Source organism: Myripristis murdjan, chromosome 1 (genome assembly GCF_902150065.1).
Source record: "Myripristis murdjan chromosome 1, fMyrMur1.1, whole genome shotgun sequence".
NCBI lineage: Eukaryota > Metazoa > Chordata > Actinopteri > Holocentriformes > Holocentridae > Myripristis > Myripristis murdjan.
In genome coordinates, this window is record NC_043980.1 from 22,049,401 (window position 1) to 22,067,028 (window position 17,628).

The window sequence follows — 17,628 nt, forward strand, 5'->3', positions numbered from 1 at the left end:
AGGGAGAGGAGAGCTGGAGACGAATGCCAGTGGAATGAAGTAGAGTCAACAATGAGAAAGACAGAGGAAAGCTGACAGCACAATTAAGGTTTTTAATTCTCTGCTTGAGTGGGCCGGTCCAGTCTTTATGCTAATTAGGATGCCACGGCCATGTAATAAATCTCTATGATCCAGCCTCATTTCCCCTCTGTCTCTGCCTCTCTGTGTCTGTCTCATTCTCTCTTCCTCACACACACACACACACACACACACACCAACTCACACCAACACAGAAAGTTTACCCATTACTTTTAATGCTACACCCTTGGGTTGGAGTGTTATTAAATAGTTTTGATAACATAGTTTTTTGTGTGTTCTACCTGGGTTGTAATGCTTTACGCTGCCTGCGATCTGAAGGGCGTGGGCCCCCAGAAAGCTCTGAGTGTCTGCACATTCTGTTTACTGGTTGGCCGAGCATTCGTTATCTTGGTTCAACGCCCACCCAGTTGTAGTTTCTCCCCCTGTTAACTCCGGTTATTAGTCTTTTTTCAAGAATACAGTTTGTGCGCCTTGAGCGGCTGGAATGCACTGTGCATCCACATTTAAAGCCACTGACGCATCGCATGCAGAAAATTTTCCCTTATCCCCTCTCTGCTTCTCACCCACCCCTTCTTTCTCTCTCATGCCCTCATCTCCATTTGACAGACATGTCTAATGATAACATCTGTAGATGAAAAGAAAAACAGCGCAACAATCCGCAGATAATTGGGGGGCAGATTCTAAGTGAAAGAGAGAGAGAATGAGAGAGATAGATAAACGGACAACTGTAGGCTGTTGGTAAAAGTGCTGGCTCGCAGTTATTTTCACCCTCATTTAGGTCACAAGGACACACACTAATCAATGCTTTTTTTCCCCTCCTCTCCCTCTTGCCTCCCTGGAAGAGTGTCACAAAGCCAATTTACAAAGATTCTATGTTAAAAAAAAAAAAAAAAAAAACCTACAGCATGTTCATTAAATAAATGGAAGTAAAACCAAGTCCAGCAAGACAGAATGAGGTTATTTTTACTCCAACATGCACACAGTACAGGAACGATAACATCTTTTTTGCAGGACTGCTCAGCCTTGCTGCGTAGCTCGACGCCCAAACATTCTCAGTCCAGTCTTTGGGTTACACTTGTCCAGCTTCTTCACGTTCACATTGGTGGCGTCACTGGCGGCTATTTTGTGGCGAGAGAGGGTCAAAATGGCCACCACGCCCACAACTAAGGCCAGATGCAGCAGATAGAGGGCCACGTGGAGGATGGTGAGCACCAGGGAAAGGCAGAAAGCTACAATGCACCAAGGCCAGGCGAGGAGGAGCAGGAGGGACTGATGGAGAGCGTGGAGGAGGAGAGCAGGGGCAGACAGGAGGAGTCTGACCAGAGTTGATGCCAGCCAGGAGTACAGAGACAGAGGAGACAGGAAGAAAGACACCACTATCTTGCTCGCGGATGAGGCCTGGACAACACAAGAGCAAAAGCAGAGCGGTCACATATTCCAGCTATGAATGCTTCATGCCAGAGGTGCTACAGACAATTTGTTTTTCTGTGTTCTTGCTGATTGTTTTGATGAACTTGCCTCACAAGGGTTTCTGTACAAGATATCATCAGAGGTCTGTGCGTTGTGAAGCCCTGAAAAGGGAAGAATGGACAGATGAACAGGGAGAAAACAGCTAAAAGAAATGGATAACAGTTGCAGATCTGTGTTTGAGATCCAAACTTAACTGCACTCACACAGGAGAAGGAGACCGAGAGCGACGGCCAGCAAAAGCCTCATTTCCCCCCTCTGCCTCTGCAGTCACAAGCCTGAAAAAAGAAAAGTTCACCACCAAGCTGATCCACTCAAGCTTTTACATCCGATTCAAGGATACTGTCTGTGCACATTTTTATCCATTTCAAAGGAGTTTATCGAGGAAGCACATGTCGACTCACCAAATGCTGCTGCCAAATTGGACCTTTCACTTGGTGCAGCCTCAGCCTCGACGGAAAGTCCAGCAGCGAGGAGATCAGGGTTGCACACTGCTCGGTATTCTGCTGAGTTTCTCCTCAGCTTTAATTCATTAATCCTCTTGTGGATGTTGTGCAACACAGACTCCCCTGCTCCACTTCTCAAACAAACATGGACTGATCTGCAGCACAGCTTAATAGTTGGGGGTTGCGGCGCCCCCTGTTTGATTGGAGGGGACAACCAACAGGTTTGACCCACTTTCAACAAGTTGTTTTTTTTCTTGCACCTCGTTCCAAGATCCTGTGAAATGGCACTCGCACTTCCTTCATGTTATGTATCCATACAGGACATTGGAGCAGGACATAATGTCAAGACGGATAGTTTAAAGGTGCAAATATTATAGTTGGAGGGGCGAGATTGCATGTGTGAAGATTTTATTGGTTGAAGGTTTTATGGTACAGTATTTCCGCCTACTGGTGCACCATAAGATCCTCATTTAAGATAATCTACTCTCCATAAAGTAAAAGTAACAGCAGTGCGTGTCATGGGGACGTTCATGCGCCGCAAATCTCAAAGGACTTTTGTGAAGCCCAGAATCCTCGATACACCCTGTTTAGTTAGGGGGAAAAAAGAGGCAAAGGAGTGAATTGAGAGCATTGGTAAGCATTTGCCCTGAGACAGATCCAGGATGTATTTTTATATACATGCAGATAAATGATGGTGGAACCGGGATGCATTTGCATAGTAGCCATTCATTGACTGAGTCTGGGCCACCAGGTGAGAGGAATCTGTCTTGATTGATGGTAGTTAACAATAGAGAAACAGAGAGGAGAGGATGGGGAGGAGAGTGAGGCAGGAAAGAGCAGAGGGGAGAATCTTTCTTACATGTGAGGTAGGTGACAGGTGGCATTTGGTCCAGCTGTTGTCCACCTGACTGTCCCCTCCCCCCCTACACACCTTACAGACACACACACACAATCTCTGATCCACAAATCTGAGCCCAGCGGGAGTCTTTCCCACCGCTGGAATAATGGAGAAGTTGAGCTGGGGAAGGTGTTCGCCCCTCCAACCCCGACCTTCACCCCCCATCCTAAATTACCATCCTCCACCCCACCACCCCCACCCTCTCAGCCTCCATTAAGGTTAACTCCCGCTTATCATCACCTCAACCCTCCATTACCCTTCTCCTCCCTGCTGAGACGCCAAGGAGAACCTGCCACAAACAACTGCCGATCAGCCACAACACTGTCGCGGGCCGAGAGAAGAGAAGAGAAGAGAAGAGAAGAGAAGAGAAGAGGAGAGGAGAGGAGAGGGGAGAAGTGCCCATTGGCTCTTCTAGTTTCTATTTTATTCTGTTGTGATGTTGCAGTTGGCTCCTCGTGGCAGTCATTACCCATCGCACGCCACCTGAGGTAATGATCATCATTTAGTCATTCAGTCGGTCATAACAATCATGGCTCCTACAGCCGTTCCTTCCATAACAATGATCAGCCACCGTTTTTAGCACCAAAGTCTCATTCATTAACCTTCGTTGTATTTATAGTTTTAAATATCACAGTAGTCACATTCAGTGATTCATCTGTGCCAGCTCTAAAGTGTAACTTATGGCTAAGCTTTGGCCCTTATTCCATTCATGAAATACGTGAATGTTGACTGAGAACAAAAGGTGAGTTACGTCTGAATAAGACTTTTTTTTATTGTGTGTATTTAGGAACTCAGGGCCTTTTTTGTGAAAGCTTTTATTTCACTGCCTTCACAAAATTAACTTTATTTCCTTTTGTTTTTCCCTTTTTAAAAAAGTTTTTGCAGTAAATTTGTGGTAAAAAAAAAAAAAAAAAAAACTTTAATTTAATTTGAAATGTACTATATATTTTAAATAATTATGTGTTATTGCTAATTTGCTTGCTGCCTTTCCCCCTTTTTTTTTTTTTTTTTTTTTGAAAGAAATCAAGTCAATTCACTCAGCTTTCAAAGGTTTACATAGCCAGACGGGCATCTGGGGGAAAAAAAAAAGCATTAGGGATGAACAATGTATTATGACAGCAGTATGTGTGCAGAATCAAAGTGTGTGAAGCAATGAAACACACCTGACATGTTTCTAGACTAGTTTTTCGTCACTGTCACTAGCTTGAAGGATCAGGAGCTTTTGAAAGAGCATGAAAAGATGGGTGATGGAGTGTAAAATATTGATAGGGCTGCTAAATAAAAATAAAACGAGGTAAAATTCACAACAATCCTCTATCTCCATATGGCCAGAATATTCTCTGCATAATAAAACGAGCACATGCCACTAGCCAGAAACCATTTATTTTGTTCCTTTTACAACTGTTAATAAAAATCTTAGAGGCACGCTCACAGACAAACAATGAAAAAAGGAATAGCACCAACAGCTGAGAATTAAAAGGAGACATCATACAAGACAAACATGTAAAAAAACAATTCTTAGAATGTAAGAATTATAAACACATGTACATAAAGATGACAAACCACCAATGATGGTAAATTAGTAATGCTCTGCCTCTTTATAATGTTATTCAATAAAACTCAATACCTACAGGGGGGAATAGCAAGAAATGGAAATATGGTAATAAGCAGCTAGAAGGTATAAATACTGTTATGTTTCATACACACACACACACACACACACAGCTAACCAATGCATCCCAGGAGGACTGACAGAAATCCTGTTAAACATAATACTAATAATGGAAAGGGAAGTGGAAGAAAAACAACAAATATTCCATGTCAAAACAGATGTTTCATACAGGGTCCAAACATGCAATGCAGAAAAACTTAATGTAGCATGTATTATGGGCAATTTAAAATGACAATTTTCAGTACTTGCACTGCAGCGTCCAGCGAGGAATCTGAGGCATGGCAGCTGAAACTGGATCTGTTCTTCTGAGTCTCCTCTTACTGAAGAGGAAACCACCAAGACACCAGTATTTTTTTTGCAAACTGTGGACCTCTAAAGCATTTGGGCTCTAAATAAACTGAAGAAGAATGATGGGCTTGCTCACTATTGCTCAGACACTGCCTGGTTCTGCATGTCAATCACTAATCACTCTTCTCTTATCCTCAGAGACGCGATTGGATGTCACATCACCAGCAACAAAAGGCAGGTGTCTAGACTCTGGAGAGGAAGTGAAGTCATAATCATGGAAGTGCTGAACCTTTAAAAGTGCTGAACAATTAAAGGGGGAATGCACTGTCTGAGCCGGCTTCCAGGTTTAGATGCTGGAGGTGGAGAGGATGTCTTCCACCAGGCGCTTGTAGACCCAGGCGTCTCCTTTGAGCCTCTGGCGGCGGACTCCCACCACCTCAGGTCTCTGCAGCAGGCACACCTCCAGCTCAAACGCCATTGTCACCTTGCCAAAGTCACCCTGGGTGCGGCACTTCAGGGTGTAGCTGGGCACAGAGCGGAGGAGAGAAACGAAAACATTAGGATTTGACGTTAGGATGTGGTAGAATATAAAGTGAAACATACGATGAGGGGAGGCATATCATGATCCAGAAAGTGGCGTAAGTTTTTAAACAGAAAAGGCACAGATAACATACATCACAGACAAGATGAAGAGAAGGTCTTGTAGGAAACACCAATCAGAGCAGGAGAACAAAATTGTTTAGGAGCAGAGGAGGTGATAAATGTCTCACCCTTTTTGTGTGTAGTCTATGTGTTTCTCCGATAAGATGGAGAGGATCTGGTTGAGAACACGATCTGGGTTGGTCTGACTGGTCAGAGTCACATTGTACTGCGTCTAAAAGGAAGACACAACACTCATCAGGAGTTGGTGATGAAAAACTAACTGTAAAAGTGTTTTTAAATCAGTTTTGCTCAGTTCTCCTGGGTGTGTCTATGTGTACCTTGATCTTGCGTGGTCCATCACGCAGCGCTCGTCTCTTGCTGGGCGTGAGCATGGTTACGATCTTGTCCAGGCCCCTCTCCAGAGAACCGAACACCTTCCCTGCTTTCCTCTTCTGCGCGCTGTCTCCTGTACCGGCCATGTCCAGAGACCGAGACCTGGGGACCAACCAGCGCCTCACAGTCAAACACTTGATCAAACTCTCCCATAATATAACCAAATATCTTTTCTGGATGGGGGAGCTTGCCGCTGACAAAGACATCCTGTCCAAAAACGCCGATCGCGCTCGTCTTTTATCAGTGAAACGGTTTTGTGAGTTATAGCTGTTGCAGTGGATTCTGGGAGTTGCTGCCTTTCTTTTTCGGGGGAGAAACAGTAACTCTCCACTCCTGTTCTACAGCACATCCCATTTTTTTGTGATATTTAGCCAATACTCTGATCCAGGTATTAATGTGAGGAAGCAGGTAGGGATTGGAAACAGACTGGCTCTTTGGAATCAAATGATCTGTCATTATGGATTGATTATTGATTATGGATTATTGATTGATTAGTCTCTTTAGCTACAAGGCCACCCTGCGACCTCCTCTCATTTCTTAGGTTTCCCTTTGCCCTGCCAATGACGATGCTAACGCTATTCTTCTGCCAGCACACTCCCTTCTCTTCTCATGTCACTTCCCGCTTCTCACTCCGTCTCATTCTCATCGACTGCCCATGCCTTCTTTTAATCCCTCGTAGACTTGATCATTGTTTCAGTCGCTCTATTCCTGCCATGACTGCACTGTCCAAGCCACCCACCTTCGCTCAGGACTGAAGGCCAGGATCTCATTATTTGCAGGATCCCTGTTTTCCGCTCCCCTCTTCCTGCTTTGCTCCTTTGAGGCACTGCTTCCACCTTCAAAACACACACACACACACACACACACACACACACACACACCATATTACAAACCCTCAATTCAGACATGACACACCACTGAGATAAAATCATGTTTGCTCATGTTAAGTATGAAAGTGACAGATATAGGCACAGTCCTTTGCCTGTATGCATGGAACTGGCCAGCTTGACAATGGAGTGAGTCATACACACAAAGGCTTTGGTACACACAAAGACAAGTGGTCTCTCTCTCTTTCTCTCTCAGACTCTCACTCACACACACACACACTCACACTCACACACACACAAAGAGCCAGGGTTTGGTGGCGAGAGAACACATGTCACTACAGCCCACGTGGGACAGCGAGCAGAGGAAAGAGACAGCTACACCTGTCACAGCACACGCCTTGGGACACACACACACACACACACACGGACACGACGGTGTGTGTGTGTGTGTGTGTGTGGACAAGGCTGTCAGAGGCAGAGGCAGCATGTATGCACTGTAGCTTAGAGAACAGAGGGCTGTAAAGAGAGCAGGTCCAAGCTGGATTCCAAGGGTTTAACACTAACTAGGTCAGATACGGTGTAATAGCTGGTTTCCGGCTCGGTTCATACTGAACTAATGAGGCTGGACATGTGGTCAGAAAATTCACAATGACAAATAATTAAGACTTTAATGATTCTCTATTCATATTAGTGTCCTTCATTTACAGATAAGTGAATAGAATTAGCTTCCTGATAATAACCTCACCTTTGAGTTGACAGTGATAAGTGTGTGTGTGTGTGTGTGTGTGTGTGTGTGTGTGCTTTCAATGGCGTAATGACTGCTAAATCAGTGAAATATGAGTGGCTTTGGGATAAAAACAGGCCCAATAAATGAGTTTATTACCAGAGGACAATTTACTTGCAAATGTGTGGCATGTGGATGTGGCACTTATGATTATGAGAGCTGAATCAGAGAGAGAGAAAGAGAGAGAGAGAGCGAGGAGAGAGCGAGCTGGAGACGGGCAGCTGGCTGATGCAAATTATCAAACAGAGACAGCACACTTCAAGCCCTTGTTTAGAACAAATAACACTCAGTTGCACAATACAGTTATATATAATGAACTGTGAATGAGACAGACTACAGGCAGTTAGTGTTTCCTAAATTTTCTCACTGATTTTTGTAGAGCAGCAGACACATTCTTCTTACCTTTCGGTGTGGTTTTTATGCCATTGGTGTTTTGAGAGGGGGTGTTCAACACATTCTTGTTGGGCCGTGCACTTTTCTTATTGGTCGCAGGAGTTCGAGGAGGAGGCAACGCGAATATTTCGACATCTTTCTCGGGCGCCGCCATATTCCCCTTGTCCTCACCGGTCCGTTCCTGCTCTCTGTCCCGCCTCTGGCGTTGTGGCGTCACTCGCTCCCTCTCAGTGGCTGGGCTGTGCCCCCTCCTTTTCTCCACCGATGGAGACGGCAGTCTCTTTAGGAAGACAGAGGCGGGACGAAGGTGAGAAATAATGGCCTGGCTCAGTCTTGTGGTTATCCTCATGGGAACATTCATCTAACTTGTCAAAACCGAATCTCCTGAACCTAACTCTAAGTTTCTGTGTTTGACTCTTTCTCTCTTACTCTGAAAATACTTTGGCATGGACATGAAGAGGAGAGAGCTCGGCGATGTTTAGATATTAAACTGATATCATGATATGATTCTGGATATTGTCTGGGATTCTGGGTAATGTAATTGTGACAGTGTTTTAAAGGCTGCATTACAGTAGTGGGATAACATTTCTGAACTTAGGCTGTTGTAGCTGTTACATTGTTTGCCTAATAATGGCTGTAGTGTGTAGATACCTTATGAAAGCATCTTCAATATCATCACGTTATCACTGTTGCGGTAATCGATCAAAGATAATATCATATATTCCACTGACCGAATCTCGGTTGCTGGTTGGGGTTGCGGCTCCGTCCGGCTGGCCTCTGACCCCCTGGGGGGAACACTGTGACAGTAAAACCCAGGGACAGTCATCAATGTAGTCTGAACCGAAGTCCGTGGAACCCAGAACCATCGCGTCCTCATCCTCGCTGAAATGAAGGTTTTGCTTAGGCTAGAAAGAGAGAAAGAGAGAGAGAGAAAAGAGAATAAAAAGATTTGAGAACAGTGTGAAAGACAGTAAACTCTCTAACATGTGAGTTCAACCACTTCAATGCAGCAGAGGCCACACAGCCAAAATGATAGAAAACAACAAGAAACACACATCTGGCTGTAACTCAGAGAGCAGAGCATTGTGGGAGCTGAGCTTTTCAGTCTGACCTGTTGTCCCCAGTGCAGCGGAGAGCAGGAAGTGACATCACACGCAGGCGGCTCACGGCGAAGGCGGACAGGCTTGCCTCTGCGTTTCTTCGACAGCAGCAGCAGGTAGGTGGCAGTGGTCTGGTCGTACCGCCACTGCAGAAGTTAAGGAGAACGGGATTAGATGCCAAACATAAACTGTGTGAAATACTGAATGCATAGAGAAAAAAACTTAGAAAACCTGGAAAAATGGGGACAGATGATGATATTTTATACATGCTGGTGCCTCTACAAAGAACACAACAAAATGAGTGTACAAGATCAACAAAAAAATGAGGCACCCAGTGACACAAAGCAATGCTGAAATTCAAATTCATGTACATGTACATGCACACACACACACACACACACACACACACACACACACACACACACACACACACACCTCCTTGACCAGCTGGGTGGTGCTCTCTCTGGAGCGCTTCATGTTGACAGCCATCTCAGTGATACAGTCCTCATCTATATGGCCCAGCTGGAAAAAAAAAAAAAGACAAAGACATTAACAAAGTTCCAATACACACACAAGTTTTTGTATCTTTTTTTTTTTTGTATGTGTTTGCAATATGAGCGTGATTCACTGAAAAGAAAGAAGAAGAAAAAAAAAGGTTTATATTGAGGCTTATGAAATTGTTTCAGGGAAGTTACTTGTGCAGTGACTGGAGCAAATTATGGAAACCAAAGAAAATGGATTCAGTCACCACTGTTCAATTTCCCTTTTTGAAATTAAGACAGACACGGTGAAGTAATGTAAAATTGGTGGCACACTGCCTGAAAAAGGTTAACAGATGGGAGGGTTCTTGTTGTCGTGCACAGGATGATGTATGTATGCATGTGTTTGTAACTGTGTGTGTGTGTGTGTGTGTGTGTACCGGCTGCTTGCTGTGCCACTCCACTGGGCTGCTGTAGTCTTTCATCACCCAGGGATGGTCCAGGAGCTGTTTAACAGTAAGACGCCGCTTGGGCTCCACCTAAGGGCCACAAATGGAAACTACAACTCAACATACAAAGCACCACAAACCCAACAAAATGTCCAACAGTATTTACATGTTATATGACAAACAAACAAATAAATCATGTTCCAGTCAAGCAAAACATTCTGAACTTTTACTCTATTTAAAGTTTCTCCCTTTGATTTGTAGTGAGTCCGTGTGATACACAGTCGAGGCGTAACGGCTCACGCTTTTCACGATTTGGTGAGTATCTCGGTTTTCAGGCTATGGTTTGGGCACAGTTTGGATTGAAAATACTGAACTGCCTCAGAATTCAACCTCTTCCTTTTTTAGTGAAAACACAAAAAAACACACCAAATATTCAACACAAAAGGTGAACAGGGATTTTGCCGATGTTCTGCGAGGGCTGTGCAGCACAGCAACAGGAAATCTTTGTATGCGGCTTGTGGAAAAAGTCAGTTATGAAGCCAAATATTACTCAAGAGGTATTCAGTGTTCTGCATTTCAAATTTGTTCACTGTAACTTGTAAAAACACCAATCAGTTCGCCACAAATGTACAGTTCAGTGAACCGAAGCCTGCAGAATCACATTTTTCGGTTTCAGTTCAAATTCATTACACTCCTAATAAACAGACCGGGCCCATCTGAGTTCTACTGTAGCAGACCCAGTCGGCAATTTACTCATTTTTAACTGGTGGGATAATTTTTTTTGTAAAGAGAAAGTGAGAACAGAAGACAGCGGGAAATGGAATGAGGAAAACTGAAGGACTGAATGTGTACCTGCATCATCTGGTTGAGGAGGAGGATACTACCAGGAGAAAGCCAGCGAGGGTTGTCATATTTTCCTCTCTGGAAAGACAATATGCACATTATTAAACAGTACACAAATGCAAACAGAGAAAATCAAAACAGTTTTTACATTGGCTTAATATGCAGCATTCCCTTTGGCTTGCATTTGATGGTAAGAGCACACAACATATGTAAAGAACAGACTGGAAGCCATTTAGAAAGAGGAGGACAAAGTTTAAATTACATCAAATTTATTAAGAACCCAAAATTAAAAAAAGAAAGAAAGAAAGAAAAACACCTGACACAGTTAGAGCTCAGATATTTTTGGAGAAGACACTCAAATTGGTTTCCAAAGACTTCGATAAGCAGGGAAAATACTGCACACATAAAAACGGCACTTACAGTGATTTTTCGGTAGAGGACCATGCAGTTGTCGTCGTCGAAGGGCAGGTATCCACAGAGCAGAGCGAACAGCAGCACCCCCAAACTCCACACATCAGCCTGAAGTTCACAAAAACACACAACGTCAACATCACAGTAGCATCTCATGTGCTGCTTGCTCGCATTTTAAGTGTTAGCAAGTATTACGCACCCTCTTTATCATGTGGGGAACATCATCAACTGCAACTAAGAATTAAATGGGAGTTGTGTGTTTTTAAAAAGAGACATCCTGAGATCATATTCTTGGGAGATTTAGAAACTCTGATTTCTGTGCAGATTTTTATGGTGTGTGTTTAGGGTTAGGGGCCGCGCTTCTGTCTCACCTCTGAGCCGATGTATGCCTTCCCCTGGATGAGCTCAGGAGCGGCGTAGGCGGGGCTCCCGCAGCATGTCATGAGCTCATAGCCCAGACCTCCCTGGGACAGAGGTGACCATGTGAGGAGCAGAACACACCAAATACATGCAGATAGCACACAGAGCTGCAGCTGTTTATTACTTCTGGCAATTATTTTATTGCTCAACTAATAATTTAGTCAGTCAAAAATGTCAAATAGCATCAAAAATAATGACACATGCTCATTGGAAGATAGCAGAGCCCAAAGTAATGTCTTGAAATAGCTTCTTTAGTCTGACCAGCAGCCATAAGAAAACTACATGTATTCATTTTATAAAGGAGGACAGTAATCAAATTTGACTCTTTGTGATGTTTGTGAAGCTGAAATAAGCAAATGTTTGCATTTTTTACTTGATAAATGACTAAGCATTTACCAAAACTGCTGATTTTCTGTCAGTCAAATAATTGATTAACTTATCAGTTTTGCATAAGTATATAAATACTTGTCTTCAGATATCAGCTGCTGTGTCTCATTCCCTCTAACCACAAAGATCAACTTTGCAGGAAATGAAGAAACAAGGAATCTAGACTGTGACCAGGCAAATATTAACAACCGGCAAACAGGGAGACGATTTGTAGAAAAGAAATCCGGCAGCACTGAGGCATGATAACACACACTCACGACACACACACAGCACAACATTGTGCGGTGTTGTACCTTAGGTTTGGCACACAAGCCAAAATCTATGAGCTTCAAGTTGTGACTCTCGTCTATCAACAGGTTTTCCTGTAGAGAAGAAAGAAAAGAAAGCGTGTTCCTCAGAGTCGCTGGCTGGGTGCTTTGCTTCAAGCAGATGGTAGAATTGTTGAGCCGCCTCTTGAAACAAAGAAGAGACACTCCACTGATCATAACCACCATCCTAAACCTTCATTGCACTAGTTTTTTTATTAAAAATTAAAAAAAAAAAAGAGAAAATAGGAAAGCTGCTCTGGATGTCTTTTTTTTTCTTCTTTTATTTAAGAATGTAAATAAAAGGCTTAGTGCAATTAGTAGCTAGGGTGATGGTTTTGATCAGTGGAGTGCCACCTTTTCCTTGTTTCGAGTCACTGCTCAGCAGTTCGACGTTTTTCCGAAAAGGTCAGTGAGACAAATGACGTGTGTTGTTTCCTCTGTATTCATTTAGCAGCGGTGCGCCACAACAGCAAGGCAATCACCACCACTGCAAGAGAACATGTGAAATTAAAATAAACACTACTTTAGTCTTTGTATTAAACAAAATAAGTGTAGTCCAAATGATTCAAAGTAATAATTATTAGAAGAAAAAAAAAAAAACACTAGAAACTAAATTTGACACTTGGACCCAAACATAGATATGGGACAAAACTAGTGATTGTACTGGATTTTTTTGATGATATGCTGATATTTTCTGACTCTTCTGACTGATTCCTGTTGCTGATACCAATATATGCACAGATTTTTTTTTCCATCTAATTGTAGAAAACAAGTTTCTACTTAAATGGAATTAACATGTTATTATGCTACTCTTATCATGATGGCCCACTGGCAGATGCAGACATAAAACACACTGCTTTTTCACATGTACATACTCACTGGACAATGTCAATGTCATATTGGCAGAAATTTTTATTTCAGGCGGTACCATAATTTTTTGTAAAGCCAATATCGGCTGACACTGATGATGATGTGCTGATATTATCATGCATCCCTTAACAAACCAAAATTTTCACTACACTGTACTAGACTCATAGGAAAATGATGGTGCATACAGACACACACACACACACACACACACACACACACACACACACACACACACACACACACACACACACACACACACACACACTTAACCTTGTAGTAACCCATGAACATTCTTTCTCTCTTTTCCTCTCCCACCTAGGTGCAGAAGCTGTCACAGTTGTCACCATCTTCCTTTCTTTTCTCTCTTTTCCTGTCTTTCAACTTTCACTCACACACGTTCCCTGCTGGATGTTTTTACCGGTTTGAGGTCTCTGTGTGCGTAACCCTGGCTGTGGACGTAGGCCAGTGCGGAGACGATCTGCCTGAAAAACACTCTGGTCTCCTCCTCTGACAGACGGTCCTTCGCTATGATGTAGTCAAACAGCTCGCCGCCTGGACAGTACTGAGAGAGGGCGAAGAAATCATGAAGAGAGGCAGAGAAAGAGGTTGTTACATTCATATTACCAGATTCCAACATGGCTGATCGTTTACCTCCAGCACCATGTAGATCTTGGCGGCGGTCTCTATGACGTGATAGAGGCGACAGACGTGCTGATGACTGAGGTTTTTCATGGCCTCTATCTCCACCTTCACACGAGGCAGGTCGTCCTGAAGCAGGGGAGATTGGGTTGATTATGGTGATTTTTATATGGTGTTTTCATACACTGATTGTAAAACTGACCAAGCAGTTGAGGCACAAAAAGATGGTAAACATTTTGCAGGGGTGGGGCTATGTATACACTATAGGTCTGGCCAAAATGAAGTTAAGAGTAAGAGGAAAAAAAAGAAACCTCCAGCCTCCTCCTGTTAAAGGCTGTCAAGAGAAACTGATTAGTGACCGAATTTACTCACAGGAGATTTCTACCTGAACCACTCACACTACATATCAACCAAACAAATTTGCAGACATCATAAAATACATTTACAGGAAAAAAACTAAATACTTAATTCAAACAGGTGACTAAAATAGGATTTCTTAAAGCTACAAACAAACACCCCAGTCCCTCAGGAAACCCTCTAAACAAGCCAATGGAGAGCTCCATCTCTGTTTCTGCACCTCCGGGTTCAGAGGAGCATGCATCCACTCCACAGAGGAGACAGCTGGTGAACAAGTCATGCTATTCACAGAAAATCATGCTTTTAGAAAAATCACGTTGTCTCTGTCTTTGTTAAACTTCAAAATGCATTAGCTGTACATAGCTGCTACCAGTGTGAGCCATGGAAAAACACCACAAACAATTTGTCTGTAGCTTGCAATAGCCTATAAACAAGTAATACACAGGCACCTGTTGTTTCTGACTCTGTCTTTATTTTAGAGGGCAAGGGCAACCCCTGTCACACTTATGATTTTCCACCCAAAAAGTTCTGATTCTCAAACTAGTTCGGTTCAAGACTTTTGAAACCAATGTGCAAATTAGGGAACTGGCCTGCATTTTGACCAGTTGCTGGACTGGATTCACAGCATCACTGAACATGGGCGTGCAGAACAGAGTAAATTCTGTGGCAGAAGTAAATACTGCTGACCCTGCCTGCCTGCTGTCCACTGCAGCACAGAGCCTGACCCAGAATAAAAATTATGAATTCTAAATAGTTACTGTTGTTGTGCATGTTATGTTTTATTTATTTATTTATTTGCAAACACGTACACAAGTGTGAGGGAGTCTGTTTAGCAGGGCTGCACGATATGGACAAAATTCCATACTTCAATATTTATGCCAAATATCTAAATAGCAATAAAATATACAATATAACTATCGGTTCATACTTATTTCAAATTTGAAATGCATAAAAAATACCAAATGGACGTGGAAAATGCAATTACTTCACAACGTATTTTATTGATCAGAACAGACTAATCACTGTCTTGGGCTGACCCTAAAGTTGATATGGTCCATATGGTTGCCTTTTGAGATATTAATACCTCGCATTTTCATATGTAGATAACAATGTCGCTCAGCCCTACTGTTTAGTGTTAGCAAAAAACCTTTTTAGCACTATTTTTACAAAAATTTCTTGGTGGTCGCGTCTCCTACGGTGCAAAATTTGGTGCGCAAACCAGAACGGAACCGGCTCTTTGTTAGCTCCGTTGTAATATATATAGTTAAGAGCATAATTAATAGCCAGCCACATAGTTAATACACAGTTTGAATAGGTGTAAAGGTCTCCTGGTGACTCACCCCGATGTCTTTCTTGTCTATGATTTTGATGGCCACCTTCTCTCCCGTCAGGATGTGGCGGCCCAGCTTGACTTTGGCAAAGCCTCCTGCGAACAGACAGGGGGCGCAACACGCGCGTTATTCAGCGGTGAAGCAGCACCGACAGTCTCTCTCTCTCTCTCTTTCTGTTCTCTCACTTTCTCTCACAGCAAACAGATACCGTGAATTAGCAGGGACACGCCAATTTACCCGAGCCGATAGTCTCGTAGACCTCGTAGTATCTGAGGAGCTCTTCGGCCCCGCGGGGCTCCGTCCTCTCCACAGGCATGTCCTGCCGCTGCCCCCGCACCACACCGAGCAAAAACACCGCCTGTGCAGATAAACACCAATCCGCTGCTTAAAACTTGTATACTATCCTGAAACGCACGGCTGGCTAGAGCCATGTGCTCAACACACACAGCAAATTCTCCATCGCCAACTTCAGAACCTGAGTGCAAAATTATTCATCCAAACAGCTTGGGGCAACAACAACGATCATAAGAAAGTCTAAATAGCCTTTTACCTAGAGGTGAAGCTGGATGAGACAGCTCTCGGTTTTTCAGACGTACCTTAAATGTGCTGGAGTCGGAAAACCCTGAAAACATTAACGCTGACCTCCCGGCTGAGATGTTTTGTTACAGAAATTTGAATTTGCCACAATGACGTTTAGCCTTCTTCTTCTGTTCCGGCGTTGAGCGCATATCCGGTTTGTGCGTCGTTCACCTCCCTCTGCTGGTGAGTAAAGGAAAAAAAACAAACAAACATAGCGTCTTAGCTGAAGGTATGAAGCGCTATTCTTGCAAAAATAGAGTTCCTCATTTGTTGGAGAGTGCTGTCTAACACGTCGACAGTCCAAAATCTCCAGTAGGTGACCAATTAGGTTATGATCTGGTGACCATGAAAGCCATAGCATATGATTTAAATCATCCTTATCAAAGCGTTTAGTGAGTCCTGCTTTGTGGATGTGGGGCAATGCCATCCAGGATAGAGATGTTTCATCACAGCATAAAGAATAACTCAGAGTAACTTTTTATTGAATTGCAGTGAGCCTTCCCTCTAATGGGACAAGTGGACCCAAACCATGCCAGGAGAATGCCCCTCACAGCTAGGCCGTAACGCCAATATACATTCATTGCTGGAATATATTAGCAATTCAGTGTTCAGGCATATCTGTCCCCCTCAATGCTGAAATGGTGGTTTTGGCCCTGCCTCACAGTATAACAGAGCCAGCGGACCCACCCACTGTTTTGGAAGAACGGTGCTCCATTCTTCCAGCAGAGTGCCAGAGGCTAAAATCTACAGCAAGGCCCACTGAAGCTGCTCTGGTGGCTCAGGTGGTCCAACACCTCTCTAAGACACTTTGTGTTAGTTTTTCCTTTAATTTATCACCTGTTTGCAAATGGTTATTATTATCATTACTATACTAGTAGTTTACTAGTGGTAATTCTAGTGTTTTTTTTATTATTATAGCTATATTGCATATGCATGACAAAACCTCCCTGGAGGGTAGTGGTTAGCAGTACAGTTTACCTGTAACTCTTCTTTAATGTGCATTCAGGGATGAAAAACATCCTGCCTGTTGAAAGTTGAAAACTGCTCTCCTTGACCCTGGAGGTATGTGGTTGCAGTAACTGACCAGAAAGGTGTGTTTATGGTGTCAGGAGATGTGTGTATGTCTTCACCTGCACAGTCTGTAATTAGGGAAAAGGTGAGAGGTGAGCACCGAGACCACTGACTGTGCCTTCACAGACCCTTGTCTACAAGTCTGACCATGTAATCACTGTATACGATGACTCTCACTGTCACTGTTGTTCTGGTGTGCTGTAAATACCACGGTAATGCGCTCTCTTCCTTTCTCTCTCATCAGTTAGCAGCAGAACTGTGGCATTTCTCACCGTTGTGCATCGAGGTAAGGCGCAACTGGCTGCACCTGTTCCTCCCAATCAAAGACAGACAGATAATCTCGAAGTTTGACAGTATCCTCTAAATAGCGAGACGCCTGGCTTCCTAAAATGTTATGAAATACACCTTCCAAGTCATTCACTTAAACATCCAGAAGTGGAGCAGATTTGTCAACATGGACAGGCATCTGCAGAGGAATCTTGGTGATTGATTGATC

At 43.4% G+C, this 17,628-nt stretch overlaps 1 protein-coding gene across 2 annotated transcripts; it reads right to left on the reverse strand.

Moving 5' to 3' along the window:
- Nucleotides 1–4,253: 4,253 nt before the first annotated feature.
- On the reverse strand, nucleotides 4,254–16,209 carry melk (maternal embryonic leucine zipper kinase). Of its 2 annotated transcripts, none has more exons than XM_030059878.1 (18): nucleotides 16,079–16,209; nucleotides 15,720–15,840; nucleotides 15,492–15,577; nucleotides 13,807–13,923; nucleotides 13,574–13,717; nucleotides 12,271–12,339; nucleotides 11,542–11,634; nucleotides 11,180–11,278; nucleotides 10,769–10,837; nucleotides 9,908–10,006; nucleotides 9,424–9,510; nucleotides 9,000–9,134; nucleotides 8,620–8,793; nucleotides 7,898–8,168; nucleotides 6,624–6,720; nucleotides 5,830–5,986; nucleotides 5,620–5,723; nucleotides 4,254–5,373 (listed from the first exon to the last, which is right to left on the reverse strand). In XM_030059878.1, the coding sequence occupies exons 1-18, from the start codon at nucleotides 16,112–16,114 to the stop codon at nucleotides 5,196–5,198; spliced, it is 2,136 nt and encodes a 711-aa protein (XP_029915738.1). In that variant the 5' UTR covers nucleotides 16,115–16,209; the 3' UTR covers nucleotides 4,254–5,195. The 2 variants fall into 2 exon arrangements, with proteins under 2 accessions (XP_029915738.1, XP_029915746.1); XM_030059886.1 differs by having other exon boundaries at nucleotides 16,033–16,147.
- Between the last annotated feature and the right edge of the window lie 1,419 nt (nucleotides 16,210–17,628).

Coding starts and splice junctions, on each gene's coding strand:
- melk (XM_030059878.1), bottom strand. CDS start 16,114: ATGTTTTCAGGGTTTTCCGACTCCAGCACATTTAAG. Junction 15,841..16,078: donor CCGACTCCAGCACATTTAAG/GTACGTCTGAAA, acceptor TTATCTGCACAG/GCGGTGTTTTTGCTCGGTGT. Junction 5,374..5,619: donor ATAGACTACACACAAAAAGG/GTGAGACATTTA, acceptor CTCTGTGCCCAG/CTACACCCTGAAGTGCCGCA.